The sequence below is a fragment of the Panulirus ornatus genome, chromosome 12 (assembly GCF_036320965.1).
Source record: "Panulirus ornatus isolate Po-2019 chromosome 12, ASM3632096v1, whole genome shotgun sequence".
Classification (NCBI taxonomy): Eukaryota; Metazoa; Arthropoda; class Malacostraca; order Decapoda; family Palinuridae; genus Panulirus; species Panulirus ornatus.
In genome coordinates this window covers 28067872-28086409 of record NC_092235.1, presented here as the reverse complement: position 1 = coordinate 28086409, position 18538 = coordinate 28067872, and the positions used below count along the sequence as shown (strand labels likewise).

The window sequence follows — 18538 nt, the reverse complement described above, 5'->3', positions numbered from 1 at the left end:
TAACTGAGTTTCCTTTACAGTAAAATCAATATAGAATTTTATTTCTTAAAGCGGAATATGAATTTGACATAAAAATCACTGCTATATTTTCAAGTGGTTAAGGAGTGTTTGTTGCATATGAACAGTGGCATTAACGTCTCGAGGTTCTTGGATTGTGAAATTGGGAAAACAACATTAGATTGCTGGTTATATTTCAAAGATGAGGGTGTCAGTCCTTTGCCACGAATTCATAGAATATGAGTTTCAAAACACTTGAAGTGTTGTTCACAAACTGTCTTTCATGTTCTGTTTGCAAGTTACCTTTTGATGTTTTTATATTTTTCTTTTGTTTCACCTTATGCCTCCAAACCACATTTTGGAGTTGCTTATTTGGTACATAATCTATGCAGGGGCAGTTTCTTTATTTTTGGACATTTCCTGTACCTTTTAAAATGCAAATAGATGACTAACTCTGTTTTTGTTGTTACAAATGTTGCAGTGTTCAAACATTTCTGTTGGGTGGGCAGGATTTGAAATATAAGTAGATTGCTTGAAGATTCAGTATGCACCATTAGGACTTGTAAGCAAGAAATGGCATACCCAGTAGCACTGAAGTTTTGTATATCTGCATAATTTCAAATGTATGATGTGATTTGGAACAAGATTTATAAAGGTTCATATGCTAGAAGTAAATATTGTTAATCCTTTGTTTTATAGAGGCGATGCTCCATTAATGGCCACTTCTACTTACGAGAGACAAGCTCCTTCACTCCTCCACATGGGTCACCCTGCAGTGTTTGGGTTACCTCCTTAGTTACAGCGGAGGAGGTCTTGAACATGCTGCTAGAAAAGTATAGGGTGGAAATGTCGACTCGAAATTTTGCACTCTTTGTGATTAAAGATAATGGAGGTGAGAAATTACAGATATATGTGCATCATTAATATTTGTATTTTTGTAGCAATACATGCTTTAAGTAAGTGATATGCAGAAATACTGGGAGGCACATACTGCTTAGAAGTATGGTTGCTTTATTTCTTGCTAGGTTTGCCCTTATTGAACCTTTTATGTTCACATGCTTTTCACTTTGTCCAAGTAGAATATGGTAGCTTTGCCCTACAAAACTTTCCATGGTTTACCCCAGATGCTTCACATGCCTAAGTTCAATCCATTGACAGCATGTCGACCCCGGTATACCACATCATTCCATTTCACTATTCCTTGCACTTCTTTCACCCTCTTGTATGTTCAGGCCCCAATCACTCAAAATCTTTTTCACTCCATCCTCCCACCTCCAATATGGTCTCCCACGTCTCATTCCCTCTACCTCTGACACATATATCCTCTTTGTCAATCTTTCCTCACCCAATCTCCCCATGTGACCAAACCATTTCAATACACCCTTTTCTGCTCTCTTAACCACACTTTTTATTACCACATCTCTCTTACCCTTTCATTACTTACTCGATCAAACCACCTCACACCACATATTTTTCTCAAACATTTCATTTCTAACACATCCACCCTCCTCTGCACAACCCTATCTATAGCCCATGCCTTGCAACCATATAACATTGTTTGAACCACTATTCCTTCATACATACCCATTTTTGCTTTCTAAGGTAATGTTCTCTCCCACCCCTCATTCTTCATTGTTCCCAAAACTTTCGCTCCCTCCCTCGCCCTGTGACTTACTTCTACTTCCATGATTCTATTCACTGCCAAGTCCACTCCCAGATATCTAGAACACTTCACTTCCTCCAGTTTTTCTCTATCCCAATTACATCCCAATTAAGTTGTCCCTCAACCCTACTGAACCTAATAACCTTCGTCTTATTCACATTTACTCTTAACTTTCTCCTTTCACACCTTTTCCAAACTCAGTCACCAACTTCTGCAGTTTCTTGAATCATCCACCAGGGCTGTATCATCAGTGAACAACTGACTCATTTCCCAGGCCCTTTCATCCCCAACAGGCTGCATATTTGCCCCTCTCTCCAAAACTCTTGCATTTGAAACTCTTGCATTTACCTCCCTAACCACTCCATCCATAAACAAATTAAACAACCATGGGGGACATCACATTCCCTTGCCGCAGACCAGTCACTCTCCTCTCTTCCTACTCGTACACATGCCTACATTCTTGGTAGAAACTTTTCACTGCTTCAGGCGGCTTACCTCCCATACCATATACTCTTAAGACCTTCTGCAAAGCATCTTTATCAACCCTATCATATGCCTTTTCCAGATCTATAAATGCTACATACAAATGCATCTGTTTTTCTAAGTATTTCTCACACATATTCTTCAAAGCAAACATGTGATCTACACATCCTATACCACCTCTGAAACCACATTGCTCTTCCCCAATCTGATGCTCTGTACATGCCTTTACCCTCTCAATCAATACCCTCCCATATGATTTCCCAGGAATACTCAACAAACTTATACTTCTGAAGTTAAAACACTCACCTTAATCCCCTTTGCCTCTGTACAGTGGCACTATGCATGCATACCATTCCTCAGACACTTCACCATTATCCATACATACATTGAATAGCATTACCAACCAATCAACAACACAGTCACCCCCTCTTAATAAATTCAACTATGATACCATTCAAACCTGCTGCCTTTCCTGATTTCATCTTCCATAAAGCTTTCACTACCTCATCTCTCTTAATCAAACCTTTCTCCCTGACCCTCTCACTTTGCACCCCACCCCGACCAAAACATCCTACATCTGCCAGTCTGTCATCAAACACATTCAACAAATCTTCAAAATACTCACTGCATCTCCTTCTCACTCGATCACTACCTGTTATTGCTTCCCCTTGCCCTCTTCACCAGTGTTCCCCTTTGTTCTCATGTCTTATGCATGTTAATCACCTCCTCCCAAAACATCTTTTTATCCTCCCTAAAGTTTTATGATGCTGTCTCACCTTTGTTTCATTTGCCCTCTTTCAACTCTTGTAGGGGCCCTGTCTCTTGAACACTCTCAAATGTCATACAACTTCCTGTACTTACCCATGCTGTTTCCATGAGTTTTGTTTGTTTGTACCTCATTCCACCCTGCTCAGTGGGAAAGGTGTTAAGGTGTTAAAAAAGAATCCTTCTTTCATGTAGCAAAGAATGCTTTTAAAAGGTTCATACTTAATGCTTTACTTGGCTCACAAGTTGGGTTACTTGTATTCATTAAAATTATTGCTTCCCCAGTTGAAGTGCCATATACTTTCATACCACTGCTTGCTGTAAAGATGATTAACAGTGGCCTATGGAAGGAAAAAAGGTATTACACCCCTAGTCCACAGGGTTTTACTGCTTACAGTTGGGTCTCTGCTTAGCTTGTTACAGTATTATTAGTCATGTTTGTGTTACATGATAAGGTACAACATAGCCTGGATATGTGTCATGATGGTTTCAGAAGAATCATTTTAGAGGTACTCATCATAGTGTTCTTCCAGTCATTTTCTGTACTTGCTCCCCCTTCTTTCTTTTATTTCCTTGTCTTTTTCTTCACCTCATCTTTTCTCATACCAGATGCCTATGTTATTCCATTTAGTTAGATTTTTATGCTGTTTCAGAGAGACGAAGAATTCGAGATGATGAGTACCCATTAATAACACGTGTAATGCTGGGTCCACATGAAGATGTAGCACGTGTATTTATTGTTGATGCTCAGCAAACAGAGGAGATATCACCCCAGGTTGGTAATAACTGTTTATGTTTGTAGAAATTGACGGCAGTATAATCTCTATAACTAGTGAACTCCAGTGCCACTTCTTAGCCTTTAGTGCCTCACTCTTAACAGGCCACTTGCAGAGACCCAGTCTAGCAGTGTTTGCTGAGACTCCTACCTAATGATTGTTCTGACTACTTCTACTTGATTTTCCAACCTACTACTTCTACCTAATGTTTCTACCTAATAGTCCTACCTAAATTTTCCTACCTACTACTTCTCTCTATTGTTCCTACTATTTTGCCAAAAGGCAGGGCTAGCACATACCACTTTCCACAAGAAATATAGATTTACAAAGGATGTGCGGTATGATTTAAGTGTTGTCAAGAGTTGTGTGTGACAATGAGAGATATTTTATATGTTTGTGGATAGAATACCAGCAGTCCACATGTAGGCGAGGCAGAGAGAAAACACAGCTACCTGGGTCAGAGGAGTGCTACTTGACAACCAGTGAAGTGCTTGCTCACTGTGCAGCTATCACTAACTCTCCTGGTACCCAGGCGGATATTACTGGTAATATACCTCCCTGGTCAGTGGCTGCCTACCAACTGCTACCTACCACATATAAATTTATATATCAAATAATAATATCAATATTATTACCCTGGGGATAGGGGAGAAAGAATACTTCCCACGTATTCCCTGCGTGTCGTAGAAGGCAACTAAAAGTGGAGGGAGTGGGAGGCTGGAAATCTTCCCTTCTCGTTTTTGATTTTCCAAAAGAAGGAACAGAGAAGGGGCCAAATGAGGATTTCCCTCAAAGGCTCAGTCCTCTGTTTTTAACGCTACTTTGCTAACATGGGAAATGGCGAATAGTATGAAAAAAATAATAATAATGTCAAGAAACCATTTGAATCTCCAACTCCAACACCCATTCCAAATTTGAACTCCCATAAAGGGATGGCCTTAGCAACAGAGTCTCCATAACGAAAGAACTCTATTGCTGCTTCTTATCCTTTAGTGCCTTACCCTTAACAGGCCACTGGGAGAGAGCAAGTCTAGCACAATGTTTGCAGAGGCTCCTACCTAATGTTCCTAATGCCTACTACTTTTACCTCCTGCCTAAATGTTCCTACCTGCTATTTCTATCTATTGCTCCTACCATTTTGCCAAGAGGCAGGGGTAGCGCATAGTGCTCACTACGGGAAAATCTAGTAATGAAGAATGAGCTGCATGAGTTAGGTTTTGTCAGGTGTTACATATGACAGGAGAGAAATGTATGTTTGTGGACAGAATGCCAGTAGTTTCCACAGAAAATAGTGTTATACTTGAATTTTGCCATAAATGAAAGCTAACCAATGGAAAACACAGTGATAAATAAGAAGGGGAATGGTAATGAGAACACTCAGTCCTGTAGATAAAGCATTGATAATGAAGCTGTTCACTAAATACATAAGAAGCAGATTTGAATACCTGTCATTCCCTAACCTTCCTGTTATCTTAACATCTTTTTTGTTCTAATTTTCAATCCAGACCATTAAGAATAAAAGGATAACCTATATTTTTTTTTTTTTTTTTTTTTTTATACTTTGTCACTGTCTCCCTGGGGATAGGGGATTAAGAATACTTCCCACGTATTCCCTGCGTGTCGTAGAAGGCGACTAAAAGGGGAGGGAGCAGGGGGCTGGAAATCCTCCCCTCTCGTTTTTTTTTTTTTTTTTTTCAATTTTCCAAAAGAAGGAACAGAGAATTGAGCCAGGTGAGGGTATTCCCTCAAAGGCCCAGTCCTCTGTTCTTAACGCTACCTTGCTAATGCGGGAAATGGCGAATAGTTTGAAAGATAACCTATATATCATTGTCATATCTTATTTGCGTGTGTGGACGTATGTATATACATGTGTATGGGGGTGGGTTGGGCCATTTCTTTCGTCTGTTTCCTTGCGCTACCTCGCAAATGCGGGAGACAGCGACAAAGTATAATAAAATATAAATAATATATCTTATTTAATTTCAGGTTGCACAGTTCCTCAACCTAAGTTTGGCTGAATGCCGTGCCATCTTAAGGCAGTATGAGCAAGAAGAGTTGCGGCAGATTCTTGCAGTGAGACAAAAGTAAGTTATCATTATACTTTTGATATTTTCCTATTTTGTTTTTGAGCCATGTAATTTTGCAGTTTATGTGTTTGTTGAAATTTAGAAGCCTTTCTGTGCTAGCATATCATCCATTCCATGACAATATGAACGACTTATGTAGATAAGTAGAAATTTGGTGAATAGGTTGTGTTTAGATGTATTTCAGGTATGGATGCAGAGAAATTATTGTTGATCTTGTGCAGTTGCGATACTTTGTGTGATTTTGTTGTGAGTAGTAGTGTTATGCGAAGCAAGTTTTTGCAAGTGAAAAATGAAAAAGTGCTCATACCAGTCAGCCTTCATTTCATATAATTTATGAAAATATTATGAAGATTTTGTTATTAGCCTGAGATTGTCTGTAATCTTGATCCGGTCCATGTAAATGGGAGTAGAGTTTAGTATGGTGGAGAATGAATAAGGGCAGAATATATTGGAATGACAAAATTGAAAGCATGGTCCTTTATAAGTTCAAAGAGTAACTGTGTCAAATGGTTTGCCAGTGTATACTGAATTAGGGAAACATGATCCAGATTTGAAGTAATTTTGATTGTAGTTACCTGTTTTTATGGTATTCATACTTATGAAGCAAGTTTTTTTCTTACTCATGACTTATTTTGCTGTTATTGCTAATAAGGGTGTGGGATTGTTTCTGACTGGGAGCTTGCAGATGAAATACCAGTTTAAGGAACACTGTGCAAAGAACATCATGTAGCCTGATATATTAGAACACATTTGAATTCCTCAAGGTTTTAAGCAGAAATGTTCATCTTGAAAGCAAAAAAAATTAATATTGTGTTTTATGTTGTTACATTGAATCCTAATATTTGTTAAACCCTCTAACACCAGGAGAAATACACAGGTGACTGTCAAGGAGTAATAGTAGTGCTAGTCTGCTCAGACATTATTTTGAACAACTTGCCAGCATCAGGGCATTTATTTGTATGGCCATTAGGGGATACCTTGTTTTTATGCCATGTGTGCAGTGTAAGTGGTGACTCAGAGGGGGATCTACACACTAATTTTGTTATGCTATGCCTGTTTAAGGTATGTTTGTTCACTTTTTTCTACATCTCCTGTACTTTTCTATGTATTTCATTCATAAAGGAGAGAAAAATAATGAATTGAATGATGCAAATGTTCCTCCCTCCATCATGTGGGACCTCAGGATTAACTTTAGCATTATATCATGGCCATATAAGGTATGTTTGCACATTTTTTATGCATATTCTTTACTTTTACATGTATTTCTTTCATTTGAAATGGGAAATGGATTATTTAAGGCCTTATCTTTTTGTCCAGATCTTCAAAGTTCACCTAGTGATGAAGGGTTAATAGTTACAGAAGCAGATTTCTAAGAAATCTGTATTTAGACGCTAGAACTTGTTAGTGGGATATATTGTTTTTTACTTTATGTGCATCTCTTTTTCCAGGTATGAAGATATGGCATTTTACATCCAGCGAAGGATGAAGGAGCTACGGGGTGTGTGAGTATGATTGATTTTTAGACATCTAAGCGGAGTTGGGTTCTTTATAGAAGGGACTGAATGTAACAGGATTGCTGTTTTAGTTAATTGAACATATATAATGATATGAAAGTGATAGCTTCATATGTCATTAGTAATGATTGAGGACCCAAGAAAGTACAGTATGTATGCAGCAGAAAAACACAACTAGGTTTCTGATAACTTATCAGTAGACCAAGAGGCTCTCTTATTTATGGAAAGGCATGTTACAGAGTTGGTTTTCCTCTACTTATTTTATATTGTATCTGTATAGATATATATATTTTACTTCTAATATTGCTGCAGTCCTAATGCTATGTTATCAAACAATCCAGAAGTTGGTTGCCAGTATCATTGGAAAGTCCTCTAAAGTTTTCTTTGTACTTTTGGGAAAAATTACATTCCAAAAGCTATGCATGGAGTTTTCTGATATGAGTACAAGTTTTCCATAGTTTTGATACAAATTATATAGTAACTGTGCTGTGATGGGTTTTGTCTGCTTTTCTGAACCAAAGAGTTTATAGGTATTTTGAACTTGTCTGGTCCACTGACCGTCTGCTTCAGAAAAGCCGTATGTTGCAGTATCATGGTTTCCTCCTCCTCTTGTGATTTTTTTTTCTTACAGTTTGGAATGAGATTCTACAATTATGTGTTGAACAGCATCAGATATTGAATTGGAAACCCAACACAGCATGTAATTGTTTGATAATTTATATAATGAATTCTTGTAATTGCAGAAATCATACGATAACTACTTAATATAAAGTGAGTTTGAGGCTTCATCAGCTAATGTGAAGCTTCTATAGTAGTGTGTGAGCATCGTGTTAGTCAGCTACCTCAAATTGTTGAGTATGTGCCAGCTTTTGTGATCTGGGACCCACTTACTCAAAAGCTTTATTATTGGAGTGTGCCATTAGTATTTGTTGTTGGTACAAACAGTTTCTAGGGAAAGAAGGCCAAGTTTGGATAGTACGGATTATTGTTAATCACCGTAGAAGTGAGTATTATTGGAGTGTGCCATTAGTATTTGTTGTTGGTACAAACAGTTTCTAGGGAAAGAAGGCCAAGTTTGGATAGTACAGATTATTGTTAATCACCGTAGAAGTGAGTGGGGCTGGCTGGAGCTATTAATGTAGTGTATTTCTATGCTCAAGAACAAATGCTTTTATTTTTTCTCTATATGTAGGCATGTGTTGCAAGGAGATTAATGTTTTTCTGCTAAACATTGCAAAATCGCTGAAAAATTTAGAACTCGTGTAGAGTGTTGTGTATAGCACTTTTAGAGGTTGCTCTATATAACACACAAGAAAATCAATGGGTACTTACTTAGATATATAAATTAAAGCTCGGGCAAGAGTGATTTTTGGGTAAGCAAAAAGCATGCACTGGTAATGATGTAGGGTGAAAAGTGCATACAAGTTTCCATGTCATGATAAGTCAATAGAGGAGATTAAGGCAATGGATAATTATTGTTTCATGTTGTAGAGCATTTACTGATTCATCTGTAATTTTTCTTCACATGTCATGATTTGCCTTGCTTTCTCACTGATTTGATATTGTTTATTTATGGTCCAGTCCTTAGGTTTTGATACTGAAGTGGGCACAAACTGTTGCTCCTGTTTCACTTTCACTAGGTATACTTGTGACATTTTTGGCTTATGAGCAGACTTTCCAGCCTTGACCTTGTGATTTCCTGTGTTAGCAGTCATATTGCTTTGACAGGGAAATGCATATTCTGTGCATTGTGATGCTGTGTAATACAGATGATAATGAACAGCAGTAGGTTGATGTCAATGACTTCCTTCATTGTGCTATACACTAGCAGGACCTGAATGTTGAAATATGTAGAATAACTGCTGTTTTAGACTTAAGATTTTGAAGTGTACACAGCATTGGGAAGAAGTGAAGTGTACAGTGTTCAGAGAAAAAGATTGGAGTACTTGTTCAGAACCTTGTATATGGACATAATTTTTTGTTTTTGTGATAAATGCAGTTAAGAAAGAAAGTACTAGAATTAGATAACTTAGTATAGTAAAAATAAAGATATACAGAGTGAAGGAATGGTTAGAAAAGTATTCAGGTGGAAGCCTTTAAAGATGGTATGGTATGGCATAATAATTTTAGATGAGTGGTAAATAAGATGCTAGTAGAGAAATTTTGTTTGTATAATTGAAAATATGAGAAACAGTAAACTGACAAAAAGATTTACGCATGTCCTATAGAGCAGTGTTTCTCAGCATTCAGAAATTGAAGTCCCACAACCACTGTGTCAAGAGTTCCACAAAGATGAAAATGAGACCCCATGTATTTAAATGCATTTTAGTTTAATTGGACCACCATTAGGCATAAAGTTAAAATATATGCAGTAATTTTTTGGAATAGATGTTATTGCTATACTTAGGGCAAAAAAATGTAGTACCAAAATGAGATGATTCATTAATTACACACTTGAGTAGCCTGTGGTTGTATTTTTGGTCTGCATATAAATTCTTTGAGTTTTGTTTGAAATAGTGACTCAAGAGGCTGTTTCAAGTTGAAGAGTTCTTCTCTCCATTGTTTTTATACTTTGCTGTAGTTGGGAAAGATATTTTTTTCATTTTTATGTTAACTGAGAAGGCATAGGCAGCTGAGGCCCAAATCAAGGCCATCTCATTAATGCTGTAATGCCATGTAGTTCATACTGTCTTCACTTTAAGCCAGAAAATATCTAGACTCTTAAATAGTATTCTGCAAGGTCAGACCATTTGGAAAGATAAAGCACAAAAGACTCAGCAAGGCAACACTTTTTTATTTTTTTAATAAAAACTTGGTATCCCTCCTAGATTTCCTTTGTGTCCTGCCCGTGGTATGCATCCCATTGCATGAGAAGCACTACTGTAGGGGACTCGATTTTTTCAGATGGGGATGCCAGAGAAATGAATGGTGGTTGGTCTTGCACCATAGGAGGTGGTTGGTCTTGCACTGTAGGAGCTTTCAACAAAAACTGAAGTGTGTTTGGAAGCAAAGATTTTGCTTGATGATGAATTAGGTGCAAAAAATGGATAGTAATTAAGTGCTGTTGAGGCATGTAGTGTCAGAAACTCCTACATTCTGGACAAAAATTGAAGGATTGTGTGATTGATCTATTGGATAAATATTGTTTTGCTGTAAAGTGGGAGGGGGAAAGTGATCCCAAATATTTATATATAGATTGTCTACATCTGTAAGTCTAGTTTTCATGACCAGTCTCATATGGATAGGGGTGTAGGTAATTGTTTTAGATAGCTGAGAAAAGAAAAGAAAATCTAATCATTGCTGTCTTTGTGATAACAGAAATTGCCTTTCATCAGTTTTATTTATTTATTTTCTCTCAGTTATTATCAGTTTTAATTACTGTAATATTAATTCAACTGCAGTGTTACCATTATTGTAGGTTTCTCTAGGTGTATACCTACAGAAACCGAATTTAGTGATTGTACTGAAGAAAGTAAATATTAAATAGATAGGTTGATATATCTGTTGGATCCCTTCCCACTTTCTGTAAAGTGGAAGGGGAAAGTGACTGAAATTTTATGTATGAATTGTCTACATCTACCAAAATCTAGTTTTCTTTCTGTTGATGGTGTGATTTTCATTTGAAAAAGAGACCTTGACAAGATGAATGGCAAGTGAAGCACAAGTAAATGGAAAGTTGGCAGCAGATAATGCTTTATCCAATAGATTGAAAAACGTCCCCTCTCCATATTTAATCAGATTGATTAGTAGTATTGTCGTTAAGATTCTTCAAACTATGTCTTTGTTTGCCCTCATGTTCCTGCAGGTATTTTTGATTATGATGGGTCTTCAGATGTAGCTGTTTTACTTGTATTCCATATTACTTTGTATTCTCACTTCCATTTTTCTCTTGCATCTTTGCCTCTTTTTACATTTAATTATTTCTTGGTAGTATTATGTTTCATACACCATATTTCTTTATTGTGCAAGCTGTCTCCAGGAGCTTCACTTCTTAGGTAGACCAACAGGCATGCAGAATTGTATGACAGATTTTTGGAATGTGTTAGTTTTTTATGTATTTACTTTAGAATTAGAATGGGGTGTCTAAATGTGTGTGGATGTAACCAAGATGTGAAAAAAGGAGAGATAGGTAGTATGTTTGAGGAAAGGAACCTGGATGTTTTGGCTCTGAGTGAAACGAAGCTCAAGTGTAAAGGGGAAGAGTGGTTTGGGAATGTCTTGGGAGTAAAGTCAGGGATTAGTGAGAGGACAAGGGCAAGGGAAGGAGTAGCAGTACTCCTGAAACAGGAGTTGTGGGAGTATGTGATAGAATGTAAGAAAGTAAATTCTCGATTAATATGGGTAAAACAAAGTTGATGGAGAGAGGTGGGTGATTATTGGTGCATATGCACCTGGGCATGAGAAGGAAGATCATGAGAGGCAAGTGTTTTGGGAGCAGCTGAATGAGTGTGTTAGTGGTTTTGATGCACGAGACCGGGTTATAGTGATGGGTGATTTGAATGCAAAGGTGAGTAATGTGGCAGTTGAGGGAATAATTGGTATACATGGGGTGTTCAGTGTTGTAAATGGAAATGGTGAAGAGCTTGTAGATTTATGTGCTGAAAAAGGACTGGTGATTGGGAATACCTGGTTTAAAAAGCGAGATATACATAAGTATATGTATGTAAGTAGGAGAGATGGCCAGAGAGCGTTATTGGATTACATGTTAATTGACAGGCGCGCGAAAGAGAGACTTTTGGATGTTAATGTGCTGAGAGGTGCAACGGGAGGGATGTCTGATCATTATCTTGTGGAGGCTAAGGTGAAGATTTGTATGGGTTTTCAGAAAAGAAGAGTGAATGTTGTGGTGAAGAGGGTGGTGAGAGTAAGTGAGCTTGGGAAGGAGACTTGTGTGAGGGAGTACCAGGAGAGACTGAGTACAGAATGGAAAAAGGTGAGAACAATGGAAGTAAGGGGAGTGGGGGAGGAATGGGATGTATATAGGGAGTCATTGATGGATTGCGCAAAAGATGCTTGTGGCATGAGAAGAGTGGGAGGTGGGTTGATTAGAAAGGGTAGTGAGTGGTGGAATGAAGAAGTAAGATTATTAGTGAGAGAGAAGAGAGAGGCATTTGGACGATTTTTGCAGGGAAAAAATGCAATTGAGTGGGAGATGTATAAAAGAAAGAGACAGGAGGTCAAGAGAAAGGTGCAAGAGGTGAAAAAGAGGGCAAATGAGAGTTGGGGTGAGAGAGTATTATTAAATTTTAGGGAGAATAAAAAGATGTTCTGGAAGGAGGTAAATAAAGTGCGTAAGACAAGGGAGCAAATGGGAACTTCAGTGAAGGGCGCAAACGGGGAGGTGATAACAAGTAGTGGTGATGTGAGAAGGAGATGGAGTGAGTATTTTGAAGGTTTGTTGAATGTGTTTGATGATAGAGTGGCAGATATAGGGTGTTTTGGTCGAGGTGGTGTGCAAAGTGAGAGGGTTAGGGAAAATGATTTGGTAAACAGAGAAGAGGTAGTGAAAGCTTTGTGGAAGATGAAAGCCGGCAAGGCAGCAGGTTTGGATGTTATTGCAGTGGAATTTATTAAAAAAGGGGGTGACTGTATTATTGACTGGTTGGTAAGGTTATTTAATGTATGTATGACTCATGGTGAGGTGCCTGAGGATTGGCGGAATGCGTGCATAGTGCCATTGTACAAAGGCAAAGGGGATAAGAGTGAGTGCTCAAATTACAGAGGTATAAGTTTGTTGAGTATTCCTGGTAAATTATATGGGAGGGTATTGATTGAGAGGGTGAAGGCATGTACAGAGCACCAGATTGGGGAAGAGCAGTGTGGTTTCAGAAGTGGTAGAGGATGTGTGGATCAGGTGTTTGCTTTGAAGAATGTATGTGAGAAATATTTAGAAAAGCAAATGGATTTGTATGTAGCATTTATGGATCTGGAGAAGGCATATGATAGAGTTGATAGAGATGCTCTGTGGAAGGTATTAAGAATATAAGGTGTGGGAGGCAAGTTGTAGTGAAAAGTTTTTATCGAGGATGTAAGGCATGTGTACGTGTAGGAAGAGAGGAAAGTGATTGGTTCTCAGTGAATGTAGGTTTGCGGCAGGGGTGTGTGATGTCTCCATGGTTGTTTAATTTGTTTATGGATGGGGTTGTTAGGGAGGTGAATGCAAGAGTTTTGGAAAGAGGGGCAAGTGTGAAGTCTGTTGTGGACGAGAGAGCTTGGGAAGTGAGTCAGTTGTTGTTCGCTGATGATACAGCGCTGGTGGCTGATTCATGTGAGAAACTGCAGAAGCTGGTGACTGAGTTTGGTAAAGTGTGTGAAAGAAGAAAGTTAAGAGTAAATGTGAATAAGAGCAAGGTTATTAGGTACAGTAAGGTTGAGGGTCAAGTCAGTTGGGAGGTAAGTTTGAATGGAGAAAAACTGGAGGAAGTAAAGTGTTTTAGATATCTGGGAGTAGATCTGGCAGCGGATGGAACCATGGAAGCGGAAGTGGATCATAGGGTAGGGGAGGGGGCGAAAATTCTGGGAGCCTTGAAGAATGTGTGGAAGTCGAGAACATTATCTCGGAAAGCAAAAATGGGTATGTTTGAAGAAATAGTGGTTCCAACAATGTTGTATGGTTGCGAGGCGTGGGCTATGGATAGAGTTGTGCGCAGGAGGATGGATGTGCTGGAAATGAGATGTTTGAGGACAATGTGTGGTGTGAGGTGGTTTGATCGAGTAAGTAACGTAAGGGTAAGAGAGATGTGTGGAAATAAAAAGAGCGTGGTTGAGAGAGCAGAAGAGGATGTTTTGAAATGGTTTGGGCACATGGAGAGAATGAGTGAGGAAAGATTGACCAAGAGGATATATGTGTCGGAGGTGGAGGGAACGAGGAGAAGTGGGAGACCAAATTGGAGGTGGAAAGATGGAGTGAAAAAGATTTTGTGTGATCGGGGCCTGAACATGCAGGAGGGTGAAAGGAGGGCAAGGAATAGAGTGAATTGGATCGATGTGGTATACCGGGGTTGACGTGCTGTCAGTGGATTGAATCAGGGCATGTGAAGCGTCTGGGGTAAACCATGGAAAGCTGTGTAGGTATGTACATTTGCGTGTGTGGACGTATGTTTATACATGTGTATGGGGGCGGGTTGGGCCATTTCTTTCGTCTGTTTCCTTGCGCTACCTCGCAAACGCGGGAGACAGCGACAAAGCAAAAAAGAAAAAAAAAAAATTTAGAATTGGATGGTAGCAAAAATGTGAAATACTGTGCATGAATCAACTTACTCCAGATTTTGGAAGTGGTGCCAAACACTGCACACAAAGAAAGGAATTTGAAGGTTGTTGTTTTAACATTGGTGTTTGGAGATGAGTCTGCCTAGGTTAGTATGCAAGGAAATTAGGATATGCCACAACTATCTTTTTTTTTCCCTCCAGAGATAGGAAAGACATAAGTATATCCTTGCAGGATATACTCACCTGTTAACTTGGTGGGTGCACTGGCTAAAACCTTTGAGGGCACAAGGATTCTGGGCGCTATACTAGGAGTGGGCTTATTCTAAAGATCTTGGAGTTGCCACAAAGCAGGAGTGTGAGCTGATTGTTAGCCACCCTGAAGTCCAGAGCAATTTTCTCCTCATTCAAGTTGAAGGTTGTTTGGGGAAGATGCCTCCAAAATAGCCTTTTCGTATTGGCACAAAAAACTTGCTGTGGTTTGTAACCTTTTGACCCTAAAATCCTCTTCACTTCATCTCCTATGGAAATGAAATATTAACAGCACGGTCAACAGTTGCAGCCTTATCTGTGATCAAAGTATGTTGGAGATTCTGGCACTATTTGAACAGGCTGGGCTCTTGATTCGATAGTTCTGAAAGGCTGGGCATTGAAAGGGCTATTGTTTTGTTCCTTCAAGTGCCTATAAAGCTCCAAGGCTTTCTCCCAGGTGATGTCACTGCATAATAGAATGTACTTTTGCTTGTATAGTCTTAGTCCACACTCCTCTTATTTTCAGCTTTGGATTCTCACCTTCAAAGATATTTTTGCAGCCATTGAGGTTTACTGGACTACTATTACTTTCATTTTCATTTTCCTCTGCATAAAATCTAGACTCACTGACTTGATAGGTACATCCCAGAGTTGCAGAAAACTTGCCATGTTAAAACAGGCTGAATTTATCCAAAAAAAGCATTTTTGCTGTTGTTTTTTAAAGAAAACATTATTTTTTTGCTTCTTTGTATCTCTAACTTACTGAAAGGTTGTACTTGCAGGATGTGTAGATGGCTTCATGATTCTGCAGAATATAGTAAAACTTCTGAAATAGACAATAAGCTGATGAAAAGTTTGGGGAATGATAACTCGTTACATGACCCTTATTGTGCCTTGGGTAGAAGGTTGTGGAGCTGCTATGCCTTTGGTATATTGTGCAAGCATAGCAAGGATTTAACATGTGGGCTTTAGTTTTCTAACTTGTGCAAGTGTGAACCATCCTTGTGCACAAAGACTTAATATGATAGAATATAGTGAAACTGCAATTCCATGCTTTTCATACCCATGCAGAATGAGGATCAGTATAATGGGAAGCAATATGAAGGGTACTTAAGATTTTTCTGTATAGTGCAGATTATTCTTATGATGTGGAGCACTGTGCCCAAAATTTTTTCATGTATATCTTGTTGGTAAAATGATTAATGGATTTCGAAGGCTTAGATGTCAAAAATGTCATTGCCTTGAATAAGCCAGGAGGGAATTGCTTTATTGTCTTTACTCACATTGTAGGAGAACCAAAGGAGCATTATCGAGGATAAGTTGTCCTTGCCAGCATATCATGACACATTGATCATGGTGGCTGTGCAACTTGGCTTGATGTGATTGATTGTTGCCTTGATGTCGTGTAGATATTTTACATACATTATTGGTGGAGTGTTTTTGTTCACTGATTGTCCTAACTTGTTGAACAGATAAAGTGAAAAGGAGATGAGCCTGCATGGTTTAATCTCAAGGAATTTGCTCTTAAGTTTATTGTTGAAGTTGTGCATCAGCTACCATTCTGTATACATATGTCATCTTACTTTTGAGATTGTACTTGAGTGTTTCCATTTTATCCTGAAAATGGTATTCTGGAGTTCATAAGGTTATGAAAACTAAAGTAGTACACTTAAAGGTGAAACTTCATATCCCAGATTTGTTATGACTCTGCTTTTACTTACACTGATGTAGATTTGATGGAAAGCCTTTGTGATTTGCTGTTCTATTTTGTTAGTGGTATCATCCTTTAACACCCCGAAAGTTAGAAATTAAGGGGTGTTGGCTCAGTTTAGCAAGCATATTGACCCATGATTTCCTATCTTATGCCCAGGAAATATTTCATTTAGTTACTGAGGTACACAGAGGTGATATGGGTGAGTCAGTCTCTCTTGTTACAGCTAAAATTCATCACTGTACGTTATCACATTGTAGGTATCATGTGGTCCTGTAATATCAATAGGTATGTTTCTCCAGTTACCATTGCTTTAAAGCAGAAAGGGTCCTGCATGAGCAAATTCCTCCCAGAAGTGTCACTTCTGGAAAATGGAGTGCTTGGGATTGATTAATGTTTTTTTTTATTTGCACAATAAACATGGTCATGAGAATTTAACATACCATTAGTTTCAATGTTGCCTCATCTATAAAAGTGTCTTATCCATGAAATAATTTTCATTGCTTTCTCACAAACCATTCATGGAATACCAAATGTTTTTCAGGAGCATCTTCTAAAAGGCTTGTAATGATTATGGGATAATGGTTTTGATTTTATTTTCATGAAATTCAGGAGGAAAGTTTTTCTGAGTTCCAGTTTCTGTGAAGCCCTCCTCGTTGATTTCTTTGGAAACATTTCATACCTGGTTGTCCTTCTCTTAGGTCTTCCAGACTTGTTTTTGAGCACATCCAACCTAGTCCCATCTTTATTAACTTATCATGAATATGTGACATGAATTTCTTGTCAATTCAAAATCCTGTACATTACTTTGTACTTTCCTGATAATCTCATATTTCCAGATCCACTTCAAAATTTAGACTCACTGTGGTATAGATAATCATTTAACATCCTCCAATTTTATCTAGGTAAAATATCAAACCAGTAGGATCAGCAAATGAAAGCTACAAAGATTACAAGAGTTAATTATTTTGGCCTACCCTGTATGCCTGCATGTGGTGACACTGAGTGAAATGCCTTGAAACTGCAGGAGTCCCATAAAAGGGGTCTTGAGAGTGTATATTTATTTGAATGATATGTATAAGACAACTTTATTGCCATATGACAAGATATGTGCTGACAACCTGGGTTAAAACTCTCGTGTTTCCCTGTTTTTATTTGGCATATTTTAGCTTAGTTAACCGAGTGCATCTAGTTTGCTGAACACAAATGAAGATGAGCCTGATTTTGGTTAAGAAATCTTTTTTAACCATAGACACTTATTAGATCTTGACTTTAGCATACTCCAATTTATTTGTATTCATGGAAGCTTTCACAAGCTAGAGTTGTTTAAACATAATCCCACTTACAGTCAAGGTGTTTGGTAATGGCTACATCCCAGGGGACCCATATTAAAGTCCCCAAAAAAGCAGAATAAAAACTTTTTTTAAAGTCTGTTTTTATTACATGTCAAGTCAACAAAAAAGTGTTTACGTCCAATATATCACATACAAACATCAATTACGAAGGACTGTTTCACTTAACCCTTAATGTGTAGACAGTTAAGTAGGCCATTCTTTTGAGATGTACTCTAATCTTTTACCCTATTTATCTTATATGTGGCTTATCATAACTTCCTTTACTTACGGTGTTGGGTATTCTGCTTGTTTCTTGGCTTCTATATGTACGAGTGTAATCCATTCCATGGGCTGTCAGGATTTGGGATGATGGGTTGAGGTAGAGCAAAAAAGTCATGGAAGTGATATAGAGACAGTGCTCTCATATTAGTTGTAAGGTTTCATGTGTCTAGACATTCAACTTATATAGGTTTACATGCAATAAGGTGATATCAGTGATTGTTGTCCATATCTCAAGAATCTTTGTCTTTCAACCAATTCTCAAGAACCTGTATTTTAGATGTTTTGTCACAGAAAATAGCTTGTTACTTTCAAATTGTGGTTTAATGTATGTTTTCTTGTACGTGTTTATTCATGCTCAAAAATTTTTGATACATAATATGATATAGATTGCAAGATAACTGTAATATAATGTTAGCCAGTTTCGAAACACTATATGTAACATTTAGCAAGAACTGTGGAATAATGTGA

The 18538-nt window shown here is 38.1% G+C and overlaps 1 protein-coding gene across 3 annotated transcripts in view; it reads left to right on the top strand.

The window, feature by feature from the left end:
- Nucleotides 1-18538, top strand: part of Rassf (Ras association family member) — a 40539-nt gene that overhangs the window by 16781 nt on the left and 5220 nt on the right. For all 3 annotated transcript variants that reach the window (XR_011713455.1, XM_071667710.1, XM_071667709.1), the window contains exons 7-10: nt 697-889; nt 3562-3683; nt 5671-5768; nt 7220-7273. Coding sequence is in view for 2 of the 3 variants with exons in the window: in XM_071667710.1 (XP_071523811.1) it covers nt 697-889; nt 3562-3683; nt 5671-5768; nt 7220-7273 (467 nt within the window). In the remaining variant the exon portion in view is untranslated. The remainder of the gene's footprint in view (nt 1-696; nt 890-3561; nt 3684-5670; nt 5769-7219; nt 7274-18538) is intronic.